At 42.8% G+C, this 17,866-nt stretch overlaps 1 protein-coding gene across 5 annotated transcripts in view; it reads left to right on the top strand.

Moving 5' to 3' along the window:
* The window catches only part of TRIM37 (tripartite motif containing 37), a 158,012-nt gene that overhangs the window by 33,046 nt on the left and 107,100 nt on the right, over positions 1-17,866 (top strand). For all 5 annotated transcript variants that reach the window (XM_068268642.1, XM_068268641.1, XM_068268640.1 and 2 more), the window contains exons 2-4: positions 10,570-10,671; positions 12,054-12,094; positions 12,835-12,951. In XM_068268642.1, coding sequence (XP_068124743.1) covers positions 10,570-10,671; positions 12,054-12,094; positions 12,835-12,951 — 260 coding nt within the window. The remainder of the gene's footprint in view (positions 1-10,569; positions 10,672-12,053; positions 12,095-12,834; positions 12,952-17,866) is intronic.

The raw sequence follows: 17,866 nt of genomic DNA, 5'->3' as shown, positions 1-17,866 counted from the left end.
CACTAGCTCACAACAGTGCCATCACGGACAACGAACAGCAGCTAAAACCTACCGGAACTAACCCCCGCTAACCTAGGGACCCCGGTGGACATTCCCCGACAGTGGAACCCGAACACACCAGCTCTCTCCGGCCAGCTTCCCCGCGTATAACAGGGCCTAAGATGGCGTCCGGGCAAAGCCAGCGCGGCAGCTCTCCCACGCAGAGGTCTGAAGACAGCTCTATCTCCTCAGGCACACCAGCTACTAGAAGCAGAGAACAACCAAAGACCACAGCTAAAGGTACCCAAAAAAATACTCATGACCAAGCGCTCTTAGAACAGTTTGAAGCTATACTGCAGCGCAGGCTAGAGGAGGCTTCTACCCATATAACAACCCAGCTTAAGCTGGAGATCAGAGATCTCGGGGCCCGTATTAACCACCTAGAGAGCAGAATGGACAAAACAAATGTGGTCCTAGATGCACACGAAAAGGACATTACAATAGTGCAAGCAGATGTCAGTTCTTCCCAACTTAAGATGGAAGACTTTGAAAACAGAGCTAGGAGGGGGAACCTGAGAATCCGGGGTATCCCAGAGACAGTTACTCACCTAAACTCCACCATCACTGCCATGTGGCAGGAACTTGATCATACCTTGCCTATTGAAAGGCTAGAATTCGACCGGATCCACAAAGCTCTCACCCCGATCAAGCCGAACGGCCCCCCACGAGACATCACCTTCTATAATACAAAAGAGGCTTTGTTGCGAGCAGCCAGAGAGAAAGGAGATTTAAAATTTCAAGGCTATGACTATCAGCTTTTTACAGATTTAGCGCCCGCCACGGTTCAGCGCCGCCGTGCAATGAAGCCTTTTCTTCAGATTCTTAACTCTCATGGCGTGAGATACAAATAGGGGTTCCCTTTTAAACTGATTTTCACCTATAATGGCAAACCAGTAGCGGTCTCCACACCAGAGGAGGCTCAAAAGAAGTTTGATCTGCTCAAACTGAGTACCCTGCCGAGCTCCCCAGCGCGCAGTCAACATTCCGCAAGCTCTACACCTGGATGGGAGACAGTCAAACCCCGGCGAACCTCCTCAAGAAGAAATGGAAACTCGCAATCTCCATCACGTCTCTCTGACCCAGGCTGAATTTTCAATGAGCTCTTCCTCTCTGAAACACACTATTCCTCCATATCTAGATATGGAGCAGATGGAGCTCTGCTGGACACTCCATTTACAAGTCCTGACTTTTCTTGTTAAAGTTCTTTCACCTTAATATATAGACTTATTATAGTATTACAGTTGCTCTATGTTTTTGCTGGGGCCCATCAGCAATAGATTCAAGAATTCAGGGGTTACCTTAACATACTTATTAAGCACCTGAAGGGCTATGAGCTCCAAATTGCTTATTCTACTCTGGGCCTAGATTTATATTATTTACGCCATCTCACTTCACCGGATTTATAAACCTAGCCCCTGATACTAAATGTTTTGTAAAGTTGACCTAAATACTGTGACGTTCATAGGTTTTTGGTTTACTAAGTTTAACCGTAATTTTGTTTGGTTGTCACTGGCCCTCTGTGGTCTATTTCTAAGGGTTTGTCTGCTTTCCTCTTTTTCTGTTGTTTTTTTTTTTTTTTTTTGAGTGGCAATTATTGGTAATCAAAATGTGAAATGCAAACTATGCGGCTGAGGGGGACCATTTGTTCCCCCCCGCCATGTTGACGGTGTTGCTCCTGGCTGTAACCAGGAGAATTTTTGGTCCCTCCCATGCTCATCGAATATGGGATGAACCAAGTTCCGAATGTGTATGGCCTCCCTCTGTTTGGCCTCCTTCCAGAGGGACGCACCTTCTTGTAATCTTCAAATCCTTTTCTCTCTCTCTACTTTCACTCTTCCTCTCTCTCTTCTCCCCTCAGTTCCTTGAACTAACCCCTGGAGACTCCAAATCATCTCTAAAATCCGAGCTACAAATATCTCTGATCTTAAACTTTCCAATGGCTACAATATCTAACCATGACAGCTTAACCATTATTTCCCATAATGTACAAGGCTTTAACGTTGCACAAAAAAGATCTAAAGCATTCCGCTATTATAAATCCTGCAAAGCTGACATTGTCTGCTTACAGGAAACGAGATTTTCTGTGTCCTCTCGCCCCTCCTACTTGAGCGGCCATTACCCATTAACCTTCCATTCTGCGGCGCGTGAGAAAGTGAGGGGGGTGACTATTGCCTTTCGCAGAGGCCTTGCCTTTAAATGCCTAAAGCAAATTTTAGACCCAACGGGCAGATACGTACTACTAGTGGGCTTATTACATGATACCAAGGTTACACTGGTTTCCTGTTATGCTCCCAACACCTTCCAGGAGAGGTTTTTATCGCACCTACTTCAGGTAATTAACTGCCACTGTGAAGGCACTCTGATATTATGCGGCGACACTAACGCAGTACTTAATGAAAGTTTAGATAGGTCCCGTCCATTAACCCAGGCATCCACATCATCACCAGGAGCACCACAACCCTCATCCATACAGACCTTATTTCGAACCCAGAGTCTATGCGATGCATGGCGAGAATTAAACCCTTCTGCAAAAGATTATACATTCTACTCGAACCCACACGGCAGCTTCTGTCGTATTGACCACCTATTTCTTCATCAGCACCTTTTGTCAAATGTATCCAGAGCTAAGATTCTAACGGTTCCATGGTCAGACCATAGCCCACTACTTGTTCATTTTACCTCTCTAATCCCAAGGAAATCAAGCTTTAAATGGAGACTGAATGATTCCCTTTTATCAGATACTTCCACCCTAGAACAAATACATACATATATAACAGAATATATTGACATAAATGAGGAATCTGTCTCGTCCCCAATATCGTTATGGGAAGCATTGAAGGTCACCATACGAGGGCGCATAATAGGCCTGGCTTCACATAAGAAAAAACAAAAACAAAAAGATATCACAGAATTAACCACTAAGCTTGAGCTAGCAGAAGCGAGGGACTTCCTGCGCACACAACTTGATCTAAAATTAACAGACCAGGCAGAAAAACATCTACGTTGGCAAAAGAATAAATTCTATAGATGGGGTAATAAACCCCATACCCTACTAGCAAATAAGCTGAAAAACCGAATATATAAACCTCCCACCTTGGCGGTTAGGTCCCCACAGGGCAGGGTCTCTTCAGACCCAGCCAAAATAGTCTCTAACCTGCACGATTTTCTAGTAAAGTTATACAGCAAACCAACGACAGTTAGTGGTTCTGATATAGATGATTTTCTAAGTACTATTCCTCTACCACAGATACCCCCTGACTTGGTGACATCGTTGAATAGAGACATTACCTCAGAGGAAGTGATGCTAGCTATTAAGGCTCTTAAAACCTCTAAAACCCCAGGACCAGATGGGTTCTCTGGCCTATTTTATAAAAAATACGCACCCATTCTGTCCCCTCTTTTAGTGTCTCTATTTAATGCCTACAAAACAGGTAACACCCCACATACCAGCTCTCTTCAAGCAGATATCGCCATGCTCCCTAAGACAGAACTGGAACCTCTTGAACCATATCAGTTTAGACCAATTTCTTTGCTGAATAAAGACAATAAACTTTTAAGTAAAATTATGACCGTCAGGCTAAATCTTTTCCTGGCGGAAATAATACATAAAGATCAGGTGGGCTTTGTCCCAGGCAGACAGGCCTCGGACGCCACCTTAACCACCCTGGCGTTCTGATTAAATCGCCAGGGTGGCTGCGGGAGGGTTTTTTTTAAATTAAAAAAAAACTATTTCATGCAGCCAACTGAAAGTTGGCTGCATGAAAGCCCACTAGAGGGCGCTCCGGAGGCGATCTTCCGATCGCCTCCGGCGGCAAGGAATAACACGGAAGGCTGCAATGAGCGGCCCTCCGTGTTTCGCTTCCCTCGTCGCCATGGCGACGAGCGGAGTGACGTCATGGACGTCAGCCGACGTCCTGACGTCAGCCGCCTCCGATCCAGCCCTTAGCGCTGGCCGGAACTGTTTGTTCCGGCTACGCTGGGCTCGGGCGGCTGGGGGGACCCTCTTTCGCCGCTGCACGCGGCGGATCGCCGCGCTGCAGCGGCGATCAGGCAGCACACGCGGCTGGCAAAGTGCCGGCTGCGTGTGCTGCTTTTTATTTGGTGGAAATCGGCCCAGCAGGGCCTGAGCGGCAGCCTCTGGCGGTGTTGGACGAGCTGAGCTCGTCCAGACCGCTCAGCAGGTTAAGAGCTATCCAAATTATAGATTTTCTGAACAAGAGGAAAATCCCGGGTCTGTGCCTGTCCTTGGACATTTACAAGGCCTTTGACACGATCTCATGGGAATACTTATTCAAAGTGTTGGGCAAGTGGGGAATGGGGGACTCCTTCATCACATGGGTAAAAACATTATATTCTAATCCAACAGCCAGCGTTCACTACGCTGGATTTACTTCCCCTATATTTAAGATCTATAGAGGCACTCGGCAGGGATGTCCCCTCTCTCCTATTCTATTCATTCTGGCCATGGAACCATTAGCAATAGCTATTCGACAAGAAAGCAAGATATCGGGTATAGAATTAGCAGGGGTGCATCACAAATTAAATCTATTCGCAGATGACCTGCTACTTTTCCTTTCACAACCAGAATCATCTATCCCGGAACTATTTCACTTACTAACTAAATTCTCTCGGCTATCAGGACTACAAATAAATACTAGTAAATCAAAAGCTCTTAATATAAATCTAACCCGAGAAACATGTCAAAATATACAAACTCAGTTTCTATTCTCCTGGACAGACCCCACACTAGAATACTTAGGCGTTAAACTAACCTCCATATCAAACGCTTTTCCGTAATAATTACTACCCTTTGAATAAAGAGATCACACAAACACTAACCCAGTGGGCTAGATATAACCTCTCCTGGCTGGGTCGAATAAACTCTATCAAAATGACGCTTTTGCCCAAAATCTTGTATCAATTCAGGATGCTACCAGTTCGCATTCCCCCTCACTTTCTCAGGATGCTTCAAAGTAAACTTTTAAAATTTATTTGGAAAGGTACCCGCCCTAGGATCCCTAAATCTACAATGTACGCTCACAAAAGGAGTGGGGGCCTAGGAGTACCAAATTTAATACATTATTATCAAGCGGCACAATTGGTCCATTTAATAGACTTATATAAAGGCCCTAAAATGCCTGCATGGTCCCTGTTCGATATCCCAGCAGCCGCCCCTCAATCGGTCCAAACCCCCATATGGATATCAAAAGCTCTCCGTCCACAAGATCTGAGTGTAGTCTTGCAGCACTGCCTGAACACATGGGACTCGATAAGATATTCTAAAAATTTACTTTCCCCCACTTTGCCTCTATTATCTTTTATTAACAACCCTTTGTTTAAACCTGGCTATGACAACCCATACAGCTTTAAATGGTGGAGAGATAAAGGCATTGAACAAATTAAGTTCCTTTTGGGTAACTCAGGCGTTATTGCGTGGGATGAACTACAGGAAAAGTATCAAATCCCATCATCTGAAAAATTTCGCTACTTACAAATCAAACACTGGCTGCTTTCTCTAATACCCCTACAAACACAATTTCCTGTGGTTCTAACACGATTTGAGCGCCTTTGCTCTAATGAACCCTTTGCCAAGGGTATAATCTCTGACCTGTATGCACTTTTAAACGATCCACCTCTCTCTTTTCACCATAAATATAGGACCAGATGGGAGCTGGATTTGAAAAGTAGTAAACCGCAGGAAGAATGGGAAGAAACATGGGGAGTGATACCTAAACTCTCTCTTAATCTGGCAGTGATTGAATCGGCCTACAAAGTCTTAACGAGATGGTACTGGGTTCCTGCCAGGCTAGCTCACCTACCTGGAGCAAATGCAGGATTATGTTTTCGCGGCTGTGACTCTAAAGGGGACATGCTCCATACCTTCTGGACATGTCCGATGCTCTCTAGATTCTGGAATAGAATCTACAGGCTGATTCACTCGCTGACAGGTAGAAGAACTACAAGAGACCCCTGGTCAGCTCTACTCCATTTTAAAATCCCATCCCTCACAAAAACTCAAAACTCCCTTGTCCACTATATTTTTATTGCAGCAAATCAGACGATAGCTAAAGCTTGGAAAACACAATTTGTATCATTTGAGGAGGTGAAACAGAGAGTTACAACCTTTATGGTACAAGAACAAATGGCGAGCATACTAGAGGATAGGGAGGTAAGATTCCATAAAATATGGGATCCATGGATATCTTACATTGGTCCACAATGAGAAGTGACTTGGAATTTACAACCCATGTCTCCCGGGGGATTTCTCTCCTTCTTTCCCTTTCTTTCCTACAACTCCTTTCCCCTTTCACGCTCTTCCTTTTCTCTTCTTTTTCCCTCTTTTTCCTTCCTTTCCTTTCACTGTTCTGCTAAAATAGTATTTTTATCTGATGATGACCCCTACCAGGGTCAATATGTAACCATATATAAGACTCTTTCAGGCCTTGGCCTATTGAATATACATGAGACGATTTATGTACAAAGATAGAGAAGCCTGTCAGAATACAAATACATGATCTTAATATGAAGCGCCTTGGGCTTAGTATTACCAGGCTCTAATAGACGCTTGTTTGTGGATACCACATGTCTTCCATGTTCATTTTAATGCACACTGTGTACAGTCTGTTAAAACTTGAAATTTGAAAACTTTCAATAAAAATTTTGAAACAGAAAAAAAAAGACTTAATGCATATGCGTGGCCGTACTCGGTTGGCTATTGCACGGCCATGGTCCAGGCAGAAAAGCTGCGCAGCCCCTATGTAATTAGCAACAATGTCTTGTCGCTAATCTTATGGGGTGGCACGCTTAGCGATATGGGACAACAGAGTAGCGAGGGAATCCTCAGTCGGATCCTGAGGCTTCCCTCCCTTAACCTCCCTGGTGGTAACCCCGAGCTAAATAGTAAATAGTGATGGACGCAAATTGAAAAAATGCACCTTTATTTCCAAATATTGGCACCATACATTGTGTTAGGGACATAATTTAAATGGTGTAATAAGCTGGGCAAATAAGCAAATAAAATGGGTTTTAAATACGGTAGCATGTATTAATTTCAAACTATAATGGCCAGAACTGAGAAATAATTTTTTTCCATTTCTTTCTTAATATTCCTGTTAAAATGGATTTAGAATAAAGATATTCTTAGCAAAATGTATCACCCAAAGAAAGCATAATTGGGGGTGGAAAAAACAAGATATAGATCAATTCATTGTGATGAGTAGTGATAAAGTTATTGGCAAATGAATGGGAGGTAAAAGTTGATCAGATGCAAAAAATAAACAACCCTGTGGGCTTAAGTGGTTAAGCTGTCATGACACCTGACATCTCTCTTCACTGATCAGCAGCCATCGCGTATGGCTGCTGATGACGTGATCCCTACGATCGTCGGCGGGTCAAAGTGATCCCTGCTACTGATGCGGCGGAAGAAGTGGATCCACTCACCTTCCTGCCATGCGTTCACCAGTCTCGGTTGAATATTAAAGAGGATGAAGAGCCAAAAAGCCTCCATCTTGCTCAGCCCATTACACACCCAATATACACTCATTCCACAGTCAGCTCCAACAGTGTGCACAAGCATGTATCTGAGCACATGCATGCATGCCCGAATCACACATGCTCAGTACAGTGCATAACTCATGCACATAGACCATGGGCAAGCCCTGTTATCTATTGGAAAGGAGGGCTAGAAGAAAAAAACTGATAAAAATCACACCGTGAAGCGACAAACATCTGAGCAACATTATTTATTTTAAAAGTACATTCCTGTAAAGTGTTAGGTGGTCGATGGCTTTAGGATTGCTTTAATTCCATTGTACAGATACAGTGCCTCCAGTAAAGACTGCAAGCCAAATCTCTTAACTTCTGACAATTTCAAGGCCAATGCTAGAAAAAAAAAGGAAAGTATTTTAGAATTCGATAGTCTGAAAAGGGGTTAGAACCTCTTGAATTTTTTTTACTGCTGTCGGTTTACCGACTTGGGGAGATTTTCCTTCACTTCCTATTTTTCAGGTCACCATATATCCCAGTGACTTGGCGTATCCAAAGCTGCTTTTTATTTTATTTTTTTTATTTTGTTTTTGTTCAATATCGATGGATAGGGTTAGGTGTGTGGTGTCTTTAGGGTTAGATGATGGTATGGGGGGGGGGGGGGGGGGGATCCTTAGTGTTAAGGTGGCCACACACAATACAATAAAATGATCCGATTTTACGGCAATTCGATAAAAACGATCAGAACTCCCGAAAAAATCGAACGTTTTTTTTTTTTCATTTGACTGAAAAATCCGATCAGATTTCCCGTTTTCTTTGATTTGTATCAATCTGGAATGCCAGATATTTTTCTTCAATCTTTCTTAAGATTGTATGGTGTGTGTTAGATTGTCAATTAATTAAAACACACACCCTAGCAATTTTGTCAGTTTCCAATCATTTTTATCATAATTGGGGAAAGATTGAACATACGTGTGTGGTACATTGGTCATATTTTTGAAATGTTACAATCAGTCAGAAAAATTGTTTGAAATTCTTAAATTGAACAGATATTTAAAAAATTGTATGGTGTGTGGCCACCTTTAGGAGGAGGTGGGCTAAGGTTAAGCATCACAAGGTAGGTTTTAGGGCAGAACAACGCTGCGGTTTGATCAATTTTCAGTTGACTCACTGCTGGAATCAATTAAAATCGATGTGCTGTGTGTGGTAGAATTGATTCATTCTGAATCGATCTCTTTCTAAAAGGAATTGATCATTTTGGAACATTGGGTTGAAATCCATGTGTTTGGCCAGCTTAACACATTCATTACATTTGTCTTCAGAAACGTGTTTCATTCAATGCAATGTGTTAGATGTTGTGAGTTTTTTAATACATTTTTTGGTGTAAAATATCAAAGGAAGTTGATTCTGTTTTACAGCTTTGGTTTTTTTTATTTGTTTTGAGAGATATAATCTTAATTCAGTGTGTAACTTTAGCAAGCTGAGCTTTTTTTCCTTCATCATTGAACAATAGCATGCAAACACAACCAGGTTATGCGCTGCTTAGAGACCTGTAAACAATTGTTAGAACTAAGCATAGAGTGATGAGTCTGTGCAGTTCATGCATACATAAAGGAGTAATGTTATAAGAGGGCTTAACATTTGCCAAGAATCTTGTAGCCATGGTATCATCCTCGCACCACTCTTTGTTATGCAACGCAGGTAAAATGTATTGGTGTCCGTAAGCCTGCATGCAGCAAGGACTTGCATAGCGGCCTTGAGAAAAAGTTAAACTTCTAATGTGAACAAGCCCCCAAAACACCATCTTAACTGCGTTAAGGGAGGAATATGATCAAAGTGGCAGAGAGAGTATGTTGGACAAAGCTCAGGGTGAGGCCTCTTTTCCACAAGCAGCTAAAGGCAGTGAATTGCTAGCGCAAGTAGACAGGCAGACCCCCCCCACCCCATGTGGGAGCATCTGCTCTACATCTGTGGCTGCCATTCTGAGAAGCGACAAGAGGCGCATCTTTACCGCAGCATGCCAATCGTGACCCGCAGTTTTACCGAACGTTTCCATTCGACTGCATAAGATTGCAGCCAAATGGTGCTTATGGCCGGCAGCTGTGCAGCTGAACTGCTTGACAAACGTACAGTTTAGTTGTTCGTGGAAAAGAGGCCTGACGGTGCATACACACCCCATTTTGATTGCCCAATTTTACCGCTTCCATGTAGTATGGGAACTTACCTACACAATCTATTTATAGTATTCAAAATATGTTGTCCCTCATACTACATGATTGGCCAGTGATTGTCCACTCAAAATTGGATGTGTATGTACCTTTAGGCTGGTTTCACACTTTAAACTAGCGTGTGCGATGTGGTGCACCCACTGTGCTGCCAAAAACAGGCTTTCAGGGAACACTGTTTGTACACCATGTTCCCGGTTTGGCCACCAGCCAAGTAGAAAGTGACATGTTCTTGCGATCACTTCCTGTCGCAACGCCGTCCTTTAAAAACAACCAAAACCTGCGCCGCCAGAGTTGCATGACTTCTGGGCTGACACAGATCGCCACGGGTCCTGCACGGTAACGTAGTTCTGCGCTAATGTTAGATTTAGCACTTCTGGCGCAGCATACCGTAACATGGGACATATTAACTTTCCCATAGGGATTCATTAGGCTGCGGTAGCAGTGCGGCAATTTGCCACACTTCGCCAGTGTGAAAGGGCCCTTCGGCTCTCCTTGCACAATACTGTTAGTTGCTGAAACAAACTAGGCCTTTCAATTTTGCCATAGCAAGGTTAATTTGTTAATGTTTTATAGGTTCAGTTTGTGTCTATATGTGCTTATTGCACAGTAATCGTATTCAGTGCATGGTGTAACGGGGCATTTTTTGCGCACGTTTCCATAAGCAAAACATACCCAGGAACCACCAAACGCTGGCTTTATCCTCCTAGGCTGTGGTGGTTTTTTTTTTTTTTTTTCCCTATATAACCTTTTTAATCTTGATTTGTTGTTTCAAACATTGTTGCTTTGCATTAATCCTTATATATTTTTCTTTATTAAGGGCATAGCAGAAGTCTTCAGATGTTTCATTTGTATGGAAAAGCTGAGAGATGCACGCCTTTGTCCACACTGCTCCAAACTGTGCTGTTTCAGTTGTATTCGTGTAAGTATCACTTTTATTTTGTGCTTTTAACTTGCACTCATGCAGATGTGCTTTTCCTAACTAACCCAAAGAACAAAATCAAAATTGGTAACTTGTATAGAGGACTTTCATCCCTGCCATGTTCTAGAAACTATGAGTGAGAAGGTGGTTTTTTTTTTTTGTTTTTTTTTTTTGTTTGTTTGTTTTTTTTTTTTTGTTCGGGTTTGCTTTAAAGCAGAGTTGTCGGCTATTAAATCAAATTCCGTGTGTGTGTGTTATGCAGTCTACAACCTGGCCCTCTGTTGCAAGCATGCCAATATAATAATATATGTTGCCGCTTTAATAAATCTCATCTCGGGCAGCCTTGCTCTATTTGGTACATTGCTAGGGAGAAGGAAGCTTAATCCCCCTCCTACATTCTTGCTCCTCACAAATTGGCTGAGTGCAGTTCAGTGTGGCTGAGAAGGGAAATGCACCTCACCCTTCTGCAGAAGCTGTTGAAATACAATCTATGCTGTGCTCACATGTGTTTACAAAGCAAGCTAGATTTGACAATACAGTTTCTAGGAGAAAAAGAGTAAGTGAGGAAATTACATTAGGATTCACTTCAGTCGGATGTAGTAAAGATGGAAAATGCATTGCACAGTTTTCTCTTTTACTATATAAAATTCACTGAAATCAAAACGTGGATAGTACAATACATGGGTCATGTAAGTAGAACAAGTATTTATCTACTTATGTGTGGTTTGTTTTTTTCCTGGGATAGTATGGCTGTCCCTGCTGCTTTAAGTTATTTACTGTTTCAGTATTTTTATTGAACATTTTCCAATTAAAAACTGGACGTTTGCAAGATAGCTTCCATACATGAGAAGCACAGTGAATCCTGCTAGAGGAATTTTACAACAACTAAAAGTGCCACACAAGTTCAAGAAGAAAATGGTAGGACAGCACTACTAACAAAGAAGAGTCTCGAGAAAGAAGTAAAAAAGAATTAAGGGAGAGAGAATAGTTTTGGCAATCATTGGGAGTGTTACGTTATTTTAAGTGTGTTTAAAGGCATGTTCCACTCTTACTAGTGACCCCATTGTGCTGCTGTATGATACAGAAACATTGCCTGACCTGGTGTGTCATGTATGAAATACCGCAAGTTCAGTTAGGCATCCAGCCGAAGCACTTTTATGGTGGCTCTGTGGAAAAAGTATTTTATTCTTCGTGGCCAGACTAAATACATAGCTGTTTGTTCATACTTAAGCTAACGGGCATCACAGTATTATTTTGTCATGTTGAACTTACCGGTAAATTTGCTGCCAGAAGAGAGATGCAAGCATCATTATGCCTTAGGTTTTGTATTTGATAGTAGGCAGCAGCTCAAATTATAACTTTTATTTTTTTTATTTTTACAGAGATGGCTAACCGAGCAGAGAGCCCAGTGTCCACACTGCAGGTAAGTACAGAATAGATTTTTATTTTTTAAATCCCCAGTTATTCCTGACCCAATCTCGCAGTCTCAGGGTGGGAAAAAAAGTGAGGAGAGTTATAAAGCCAGAGAGTGCAGTCTGGCTTTATATCTCTCCTCACTGGGATCTGGACTCTCTCAACTCATCATCTTCATCTCTATGGTGTGGTTACCGCCTGTCACATGACAATCATCTGACCGTAGAGACAGAGCGCCTCTAGCAGTAGTGGAGTTGGAGTTCTGCAATGGGCTACCTAAACTGGGGGGGGCTCTCTCTGGCGTCTGATTATTTCAGAATTTCAACGTGTGAGAGTGGAGACCAAGGAGGTGGCAATAGGGGATACAGTGGAGCCATAGTATTCAATGCAGAAAATCAAGTATGCCTTTAAAAAGAAACTTCGACCAAGAATTGAACTTTATCCCAATCAGTAGCTGATACCCCCTTTTACATGAGAAATCTATTCCTTTTTACAAACAGACCATCGGGGGGTGCTGTATGACTGATAATGTGGTGAAACCCTTCCCACAAGAAACAAGAAAAGTACGTACTCTTGGCAGTTTCCTGACTGAACCTTGCTGCATTGTGGGAAATAGCTGTTTACAGCTGTTTCTAACTGCCAAAAAAACATGCAGCAGCTACATCACCGGCCAACAGTAACAATGTTTACTGGAGTTCCTCTTTAACATCTTATTGTAAACTGATTACTGTAATAACTGTTTCTTCGCAGAGCTCCCTTGCAACTGAGGGAACTGGTTAACTGTCGGTGGGCAGAAGAAGTTACGCAGAGGCTCGATACTCTTCAGTTGTGCAGTCTGAACAAACATGAAGAAAATGAAAAGGACAAGTATGTGAAATAAAACCTTTCTACATCATTCCTTAATTCATTATTTTTCCTACTACTTTAATTTGGTAATGAAGGTTCTATTTCTTGGTGAGCATAATTAAGGAAATTCTCTGCCCAACCCTGGTCAGGAGCTGTATGCAACTTAAAGTGTACCTGAGACGGTGGAGGGGGGAAAAAGTATACATACTTGGGGCTTCCTCCAGCCCCCTCCAGGCTTGTCACTCCCTCGCCACCCTCTTTAGACTCCTGGATCCTCTGAAACTGTCCCCGGAAAGTGGTCCAGACGGCGCATGCGCAGTTTGGCCAGGCACCCTCCCATGTTGCGCTTCCATTTCCATACCTAGGAGCATTCTGCACCTGTGCAGTAGTTCTGCCTAGGCACAGAATGCTCCCAGCCACAGGGGCGCAGCAGGGCCACTCGTGCACAGCGCGCCGCAGACCAGAGGACTTGGGCAATTGTGAGAAGATCCAGGAGGCGGAGGACAGCAGCAAGGGAGCGATCTGCATGGAGGGGGCTGGAGGAAGCCCCAGGTATGTATAAAACTTTTCTTTCCCTCCAGGTTCTCTTTAACTACCTAAAGACCGCCCCACGCCAATAGACCGCCCCACCGCCCCAGCCCTAGGACTGCCTAACGCCAATTGGTGTCAGGTCCTGGAGCCAGCTACTGAAGGAGATGCATCTCCTTCTCGGGGGGGGCGGAGCTCCGTCCCTTCTTCAGTCTCCGAGCGGCTATTGCCGCTCGGGAGACTACAGCGCTGCGATCAGCAGCAGCGCTGCACTGGGGACAGCCGTGTGACACGGCTGTCCCCCTGGGGGACAAGAGAGCGATTGGCTCTCATAGGCAGAAGCCTATGACAGCCGATCGCGTAATTGGCCGGCTGGGGGGGGGGGGGGGAAGGGGTTTGCGAAAAAAAAGAAATTTTTTTTTAAAAAAGATACAAAAACACACATAAATATTTCAAAAAAAATTAAACAACTGGGGGGCGATTAGACCCCAACAACAGAGAGCTCTGTTGGTGGGGGGAAAGGGGGGGGGGGGGGAATCACTCCTGTGCTGTGTTGTTCGGCCCTGCAGCTTGGCCTTAAAGCTGCAGTGGCCAGTTTAGTAAAAATTAGCCTGGTCGTTAGGGGGGTTTAGGGTGGTCCTGTGTTCCTCAAGTGGTTAAGACGGTTATACACGTCAATGCAAAACATGCTGTGAACAGTATTGATGTGCATACATGTCAGTACTTTCCTGAACTGTATACTAGACCCTTGCTTGACACATTTTGGCAAGTTACAAGACAAAAAGTTTATGCATAGAATTTTTTTACACAGAAATCCTGGGGAAATTGAATGCCAGGGAGGTTAAATGATTGTACATAGCATTTATACTGAATTAGGTGAAATAGCATTGCTGAATATTATTGCACCTAGTATTTCTTGTGCTGAAATGTCTGTTAGAGGCACCACAACATATAAAAGAATGTAATACATTATTCTGGATACCCAGTTTTACGTTTATTATCCTGGTGTCTGCATCAGAAACACTTCGTATTGCTGTATATTGGTATGTAACCCTTTGGGATTTCAAACTCCATCACACAAGGGGCCCAAATCTCAAACATAGTGTAAGGCATGGGCCTAACTGTTTATTACAATTTCAAAAATGTCTTTGTCTCAAACGAAGTGTCATAACTATAGTGATTGTGGGGAAGGGTGGGGGGTGGCAGAGTAGCGCAGTGGAGCAGTTTAACCACTTGATGAAACTGAGGCAGTTCCAGGGGCGTAGCTATAAGCCTATCGCCACTGTGCGGCGTTTCCCGCACATGCATTGATCTAAGTCCCCGTGTCAATGATAACCAGTATCAGTTAGATGCCTGTGTTATTGTATCTTCTGGAGTAACACATCCACGCATTACTTCCTGTTTAGAGTACTAATAGTATATTAATAGGAAATAATGCGCAAGAACATCTTGTAGCCAAATAGTAAAATTACACCTACATACCTTTATTTTAATAAGACCCACAATTGCATTTTAAAATTAACTCCTTCCCACACTCACCCATAGTACCACCAGCACCAGGGCCGGATTTGTACTTTCCAGTGCCCTAGGCCTGCTGTCACCTACCGCCTCCCCTCCCCCCACCACCACCACCACCACCAACAAAAACAAAAAACATTCTGCCCAACACTGACTAGCAATCATTTGTTTGAATGGGCGCATTTCAGTTGTGCTGCTCTGCCTCCCATTCAGCCAAGAATCAGTGGATGCTCTGTCCGCTCAATAATTCCTGCAATTTGCGCTCCTGCCCGAATGTGCACAGCAGCCGATAGTGTTCTGGCATTCTGAGCATGCATACTTGAGAAATGGCGCTGATGTATGTACTTGTCAAGAATGCATAACACTGTACTGGCTTTGGTTGATGTGCACATCTGGGCAGGAGCGGAAAATTACAGGGAGCGCAAGTCGCAAGTGGCCAGAGCGTGCGCTGCTTCTTTGTCCTCTGTCCTCTTGTCCTTTGTGTGCGACTCGCTGCAGTCAGAGCCACAAACAGGCGGCAGGGCAGCTCAATGGAGAGAAGCCCATCCAAAACAGAGAACAGGTATGTAGCAAACATCCTGTCAAGACCCACTTTGGATGTTTGGTTGTAACGTAGCAGACCTGAACTCAGAACTTCCTCTCTGCTCTAATAGATACACAACACAATAACCTTCAAACAAACACATTTCTAAGTTGCAGCTGATGCAAATACTGCAATAAATCGGCAGTGTGTTCTTCCTTCTTTCATGTAAGCAGAAATATTGTTAATATCCTGTGCTTTCAAATGAGCTTAGATGTTGTGGCAGTCAGGTGACACAGGGGAGAGCTTAAATTACAACTTCAGATTAGACACAGATGAGGGGTATTAGACAGGCTCTCTAAAAACATACAAGGTGGATTTTTCTATGTTTTCCTTCTGTCCTGTGCAAGAGTTCAGCTCCACTTTAAAGCATCTGAATGACATTTATTTATATTTGCTGAAAAATCTATGCATCTCTTTTGAATGCGGAAAGTACATATGGGGGTGTGCTCTAACATATTGACAGTATACAGGAACAAAGTCTGAAGGTTTATTAGCAGAAAAATTACTTTTTTCTTTAAGCCAATAAATGGTAGCATCCTGATTCAAAACTCTCTGCTTTCGCTGGTGGCTAAGATGATACAATGCTCTACCGCTACAGGAGAGGAAAAGGATGTCAAACCATACACACTAGCATAGAGGTAGTAACAGCTCAGGTGACAGTGACAGTTTAGCAATGAAAGGAAAGCAAACAGCATTTTTATTCCTGCAGTTCTCATAGATGGTAGGAGCTGAAGGACAGAAAATGAGTCGGGAAAGAGTTAACTGAGACCACTGCTAGCGAGGAAGAAAAAAAATCTAAAGCCATACATTTAGGTAGAGATAAGAAAGTATAATTAACAGCTGATGGGGTCAGTGTCATAGCTGTAAAAAAGAGAAGGTGAAGAAACTGGCAGAGCTCACTGATGTTTGTGAATGTCTGCATTAAAACTCAGCGGAACTTAGTTCTATCTGCTTTGTAATGTAAATCCCTGGTATTTCTCACATCAACTTGTATGTCCATCATACAGAGGACATACAATCAGATGCTGATTGTCATAACACACCAGGAATTGTGAGAAAGAGGTGCAGGGATTGGGGAACTCTGGAATTCAGCTATTAGTCCAGAGCAGGACGCTGGCTGGCTGCGGGACCAGAAGAGGGGATTTACTTTGACATATGACCTCTTCTCTCACCAAGTCCTGCCGCCCTTCTGATTTTATCGCCCTAGGCTGTGACCTTCCCAGAAATCCAGCCCTGAGTACCACCCGAAAAATGTTTGCATAAAAAAATAAATTAAAAAATGACAATAACAAATTACATAGTTACCTTGGGAACTGAACCTTTTTTTTTTTAACCATTTAAGCCTATCTGGAGGAACATTCTCCTCCATATAGGTTGCGCGCACTCCCGCGGGCCACGCTCACTCCTGCGCACGCTCCCGCCACCGGCTGTTATCCCAGCGATCAATGAATGGGATTATAGATCCCATTCATTGATCAAAGCCCCCCGCAGAAAAACCGACAGCCTCTTATCAAAGGCTGCAGTTTTTCTGAGTTGAAAAAAAAATTTCCCGTCCTCCTAATGCACCCTGGAACTGTGATCGTACACTTCCAGGACTTTTTGACTGTGGCCAGATCGCAAAACTACACCCACATCCATTTTTCATTAAATACGTTTTTTTTACATTAAAAATTAGCTGGTTACTTCCCACGCCAAAAATTACCCAAATAAAATGTTTAATAAAAAAAAATACAATTAAAAAAAACAAAACATAAATAGTTACTCAAGAGTCTGAACTTTTTAAATAAGCATGTCAAAGGAGTATATTCATATAATTTTTTTAAACTATGGGCTTATAAATGGTGATGGTCGCAAATTGAAAAAATGCTCCTTTATTTCCAAATAAAATATCAGCGCCATACATTGTGATAGGGACATAATTTAAATGGGGTAATAAGCAGGACAAATGGGCAAATTGCATGGGTTTTAATTACCATAGCATGTATTAATTTCAAACTATAATGGCCAAAAACTGAGAAATAATACTTTTTTCCATTTCTTTCTTAATATTCCTGTTTAAATGGATTTAGAATAAATTGATTCTTAGCAAAATGTATCGCCCAAAGAAAGTCTAATTGGTGGTTGAAAAAAACAAGATATAGATCAATTCATTGTGATGAGTAGTGATAAAGTTATTGACAAATGAATGGGAGGTGAAAGTTGCTCAGATGCAAAAAATAAACAACCCTGTGGGCTTATGTAGTTAATATGTATTCCAAGAGGGTATATTACTGTTAATTTTTACATTATGGGCTGGTAATTAGTGAT

This window comes from Hyperolius riggenbachi, chromosome 2, assembly GCF_040937935.1.
Source record: "Hyperolius riggenbachi isolate aHypRig1 chromosome 2, aHypRig1.pri, whole genome shotgun sequence".
Taxonomy (NCBI): domain Eukaryota; kingdom Metazoa; phylum Chordata; class Amphibia; order Anura; family Hyperoliidae; genus Hyperolius; species Hyperolius riggenbachi.
Note: the sequence above shows the minus strand (reverse complement) of the source record. Positions and strands in the feature narration are given on the sequence as shown.